This window comes from Anneissia japonica, unplaced genomic scaffold, assembly GCF_011630105.1.
Source record: "Anneissia japonica isolate Jap-2015-1 unplaced genomic scaffold, ASM1163010v1 scaffold785_len581690_cov155, whole genome shotgun sequence".
In the NCBI taxonomy this organism is placed as follows: Eukaryota; Metazoa; Echinodermata; class Crinoidea; order Comatulida; family Comatulidae; genus Anneissia; species Anneissia japonica.
The window spans coordinates 203,898-209,129 of NW_022739772.1; the positions used below are offsets into that span (position 1 = coordinate 203,898).

The 5,232-nt window shown below is 35.1% G+C and overlaps 1 protein-coding gene across 1 annotated transcript in view; it reads right to left on the bottom strand.

Annotated features, from left to right (window-relative positions):
* LOC117118013 (zinc finger protein 346-like) overlaps nucleotides 1–5,232 on the bottom strand; it is a 17,188-nt gene that overhangs the window by 9,999 nt on the left and 1,957 nt on the right. Inside the window, exon 2 of the mRNA XM_033262510.1 lies at nucleotides 4,056–4,449. Within this exon, the coding sequence (XP_033118401.1) occupies nucleotides 4,056–4,082 (27 nt within the window). The 5' untranslated portion in view covers nucleotides 4,083–4,449. The remainder of the gene's footprint in view (nucleotides 1–4,055; nucleotides 4,450–5,232) is intronic.

The following is a 5,232-nucleotide window of genomic DNA, read 5'->3' on the forward strand; positions in this document are numbered from 1 at the left end:
GTTGTGTTTGGGCCTTAAAGCTTGATGTCGGGGTTCAATAATTGCGAGCTTCCAATCGCTGCAGTTTTTGGTCAACACACTTTATTATTAACGTTTGCTTTTTTTTTTCTCAGGCCTAACCAGGAGTATAGATACAGTATCTAGGGAATGCTTGCTGTTGACAACCCCCCTCCCCCACTGGAAAGGTTCGAAGCAAAAAATTCTCAACTACTCAAATAGTTGAGAATTACCGTAACTCACATTACCTCATTTTTTTTAGCCAGCGCCCACTCATCAATTCACCCCACCCACCACTTCACCTTTGCTCCCCATTACCCCTGTCACTGTATTATTAGTAGGCATACCTTGTGGGATGACGTACCATAGAATGCACTGGTTTGTGTGAAATGCATCTTTTCCAACTCCTCTTAAGAGTGTAAATCAAGTAATCAATAATGGTTAAACTATATACTGCAGGTGAAGTTGCGTTTCTTTGCTCATGGTTGCAGACACTGCACTTCAGCTTTATTGTTAAAATGGTGTGAAAGCCGAACATTAGCCTACCTGTTATTAATATCAGTAGCTTTTGTTTTTTTTTAAACAGGTTAAGAAATAATCAATTCCAGGACAGCTGTCACATTGATTTGGTAAAATCTTATTTTAAGCATCAATGAACAACATTTTATCAAAGGTGTTAATAAAAGGACAAATTAAATTCCATATAAAGCAATACCAAGAGTAAGATACAGTATTTCATCTAGTTAATGTTGTAGATGCATTTCTTCGATTTCTAAACATTGTATACGGATAATTTCAAACCTAAGATAACGCTAACATTCGGTTTACTGATAATTTGACACGAAGTCAATCACCATTCAAGTCCGACGGGGGAAGGTTTTAATCAAGGGCACTAGTGGAGCAAATGCCCCTAAAACATAAACTCAATGTACAGCTGTACCAGGTAACTATTCAGAGGCGCGCAAAAATTAATTTATTTGGAATTTTAAAAAAAAAAGTAGTCTTGCATTATAACAAAAAGTAAAAGGAATATGCAATTAGAGTTGTCATAGCGCCACTGAACATTGCATTCTGCCGGCCGTGGATACTGGCGCTTATACAAATTCTGATTGATTGAAGTGCCAGTATAAATTATTATAGGCTATAGGTCTCCCTCCGATTAAAGACCACTTTTGGGACAAGGGTTTCCGTGGTATTTAGCAGCTTTGATCTCTCATTAGAATAAATGAAGAAATTTGTTAATTTGGGACAACAGAATAGTGGTCTTTAATTGGAGGTGGTCCTTAATTGGAGGGCCTTTCATTGGAGGGAAACCTGTATTATTATTCAAAGTATTATTGTACTCATGAACTCATTCATCAAACGCTTTTTATCGTACAAAACAACGGACCAATAAAATAATCATTTTAATGGTTATTCCGAATGTACTGACAAACGTAATACATTTGCTGTATATTTTTTTTTTATGAGGGGAACTCATGAACTAGTCCTGTTTAGTGCGTTGTAGTGGGGAAATAAATTATAATTATTTGAATAGGCCTACAATACAATACTGACAAAACTCTTGAGCTTCATCTACACTACAAATTTTTCTTTGACAAAATTGAGTGACAGTTTGTGTTTTCCTTGAGCAAGGCATTATTTTTTTTGCGTTGCTTCTCTCCACCCAGGAGTATAAATGGGTACGGTTCCTAGTGGGGTTGCCTGACTGCGCCAATATGGCAGCAACACTTTAGCATGTGGACCGAATGGGGAAAATACTTGCAGAGCTTTGTAGCTGCAAGGAACAGTTCTATACAGGCAACTAACCGATATACCGTAAAACCTCGAATAGAAGCCCTGGGCCTCTTGTAATTTATGGACCCTTGGACGGCCTTCTTTTTTTAGATGTGGCTCTTTTCGAGATGGGCTTCTTTTCGAGATTACTTTTTGCAAACTGAAAAAGGGGCTTCTTTTCAAAATGAATGCTGTACATTTTATAACTGCTACTCTTTAATAAGCCTGTTAAAAAAATGTTAACCATGCCAATACAATAAAATACTATTACTGACACGTTATCATAATCATCAAAGGTAATGCAAATACGCGAACCAAAAAAAACCCATATTATTTTGAATAGAAGCCCATGGGCTTCTTTTTCCAGATTGGCTTCTTTTCGAGATTACCGTACTTTTGAAAACTGAAGAGGACGGCTTCTTTCCGAGATTAAGCCCATGGAGCTTCTATTCGAGGTTTTACGCGGTATGGCATAATGACGTCATAATAATGTCATAATTACACCTAAATATGGGCATATTGCATTCAATTGTCACACGAAATTTGAGACTGTGAATAGCTCTCTGAAATCACCCAATCAGTGACAAATTTAATCAGCCATCAAAGTCTTTATTGTTAATGATTCTCTACTCTTGGGTATTCTATTACCATGTTAATTGTTAAGCAAAGAATATTATGTCGATAAAAGTACTCACATTGACAGAATCAATGGTAATATCGATAGAAATGTATCCTTTGTTTCTGTTATATTTATTAATGCATACAAGAAACGTTTAAAGGCTGATATAAAGAATCACAATTGCGTCTGTGACAGTGTAAAGAATTGCTTATACTATAACGATATTCATACAATCATTAATTTAATTAGAGCATTTTAAATTCCCGTACCTTTGGGTTTTTGTATAATGGATGCGGGTTTCTTTTGATTAATTTTGTATTGTAAAGTTTTATTGTATTTTATATATTTTTACCTTCTCTCAGCCTGGGGTATATGTTGAATAAATTGAATTAAATTGAATTGAATTGAATTTTTTTTTAAATTACAATAAATGATTTTCTATTCGGGGATAGACCACAGTGTATATAGTACCTGGTGACGTACCATTGAATCCATTTTTTAATAAAATAATAATAATTTAAAAAGCTGTAGTGAAAATGTGGTTAAGCCCCCTTTCCCCAAGTTTTTAATAGGCCCTATTAAAAAAATCTGTATCTCATTAACCGTTTACAGGTTTTTCGTCAAACACCCTTTGGTGTGTCATGAAAATCAGTTGTACAACATACCGGTACTGTATCTGGAGCCTGGCTTTGATAAAGTATCAAATCAAATGTATGAATAATATATGAATAGGCATATATGAATGAATAAATGAATGAATGAATTAATTAATGATTAGCGGGTTGATGTCTAGATTAAATAAGCTAATTATACCAGGCCTCAATTTATCACGATTAAAGTATTTCTCCTCAATCTCAGATAGCAGCAAAAATTAGGCTGCAGGGGTGACACAATTACAAAATATAGGCCTATTTTCTAATTTATTACAAAAGAAACCCTCAAAAATTTATATAAACATTTAACAGCTAATTTAATGGATTAGGCCTAAATCGGTATAAACAGATCGTGTTTTTTGGGTTTTTTTTCTGATTTACATGCCTTAACAGACCATGTTATTCCCAACCAATTTAAATATCTGTAGAACTGGTTTATTTATACAGTAAACGAAGCAAAATTAATGTACGTATGCAAAATTAGCAATCGGAATAGTGATTTTATTTCTGCATTTTTTGCTCAAGATGGTACCATGTTTAACGATAGAGATGATGTTACATGAAGTAAGCTTTAATTTCATGGCTAAATGAATTGTTTACTTACGTAATCAAAAATATGAAAATAATTTTAAATGACGTAAGATTGAATCTGGATTTATTTTACTCCAAAAAATAGTAATTATTATTATTATTATTGTCATTAGGACTTAGTGACCAAAGGAGTGTTTTTACTAATGTGATCACGAATACGAGCAAAAAATAACTATATGGGTGGCGCAAGCCTTAATTACAAAACAAAATAAGTAATTATTATTAATGTCATTAGGACTTAGTGACCAAACGGATGTTTTATTAAATGCGATCACGAAGACGAGCAAAAATAACTATTTGGGTGGTGAGAGCTTAAACGATAAAACAAAATAAAACAAAAACTTAATGAAAATTAAAAGTAAAAGCAAAAAATGTTGCCATTTATGCCTGTTTAAATGCGAATAATTGTAAACGCCTACCTTATAAAGTCGTCGTTTGATTTTCATCGTGACAGCAAAACGATACCTCAGCAGAAATGGGAAATGCTCCTACCTGTACGACGTCTGACTTTCAAATGTTGTACGAAACGCGCTTCAGTAAACACTACTGCAGCGAAGCTCGATTAGCCGGTTTCATTATAAACCCCTGGCTATGTCGTAATTCACTGGAAACGAGGAATGCTATTGCAAACATAGCTCGTTATCCGGAAATACATTTATGGATTTCCCTGGTTTCGGTTTCGATGAACCAGAACAACGCCCTCAATACGATGGCTTTCGTAGCAGAATACGGCTAACTGAACCACCGCCACGATAAACACTCCTTTTTTAAAGAATATTTCAACGAAGCGGTATGTATTTGATGGTATGGTACCTGAAAATGATAAATATATGAGTTATTTCATATTTTTATACTATTCTATTATTTAATATCAAATAAATGATTGTCCAATACTCCGAAATATCGCTTTAGTCAGAACAGTTCGTTTTCCGAGAAAACCAACCAATCAGCAGGCATTGTTTGTATACCAGTCTGCGACGGATGCGGTCTGTATTCATATCATAAATCGGCTTAGTACATAGCCAGTTCCAATACATCCAGGCACCTATCATTTCGGAGTAAACGTTCCTGGGTCAGTGGGCCTACAAAATTGGATTCACAAATATCTAGGAAAAGCTGAGTGGCAGTTAATATAGCAAAGGAATCGATGTGTATATTATGATTATTATTAATAATAATTTTGTAATTTTAATGTACAATCTACGACCTAACAACCATGAGTGAATTCGGAGGCGTTGCATCTAGGCCTATAGTACGTAGGTAAGTAGGCCTACTCAAGTCCTAGGATAAAAGGGTTTCGCGCTGGTGAAGAGGTGTGTATCAGCCATGCTCGAGCCCCCATATCAGGCCTACAATTAAGGAGATTGAATGTGGTAAAAGTATGATTAATTTTTGTATGGATTATTCAGCCTCTCTAATTCATCATACTACGGCGCTCTGACACTCCCCCTTATTATTTTTAAGGGTATTTTGCAGGCATATGATTAGAAGTGGGGTAAATCGGGAGACGAGATCACCCATCCCATGCAAGAGAATCTGGGCAATTTGGAGGTATTCTGAGATGTAGAACGCAAAAAGGATTAGACTAGTGTATAT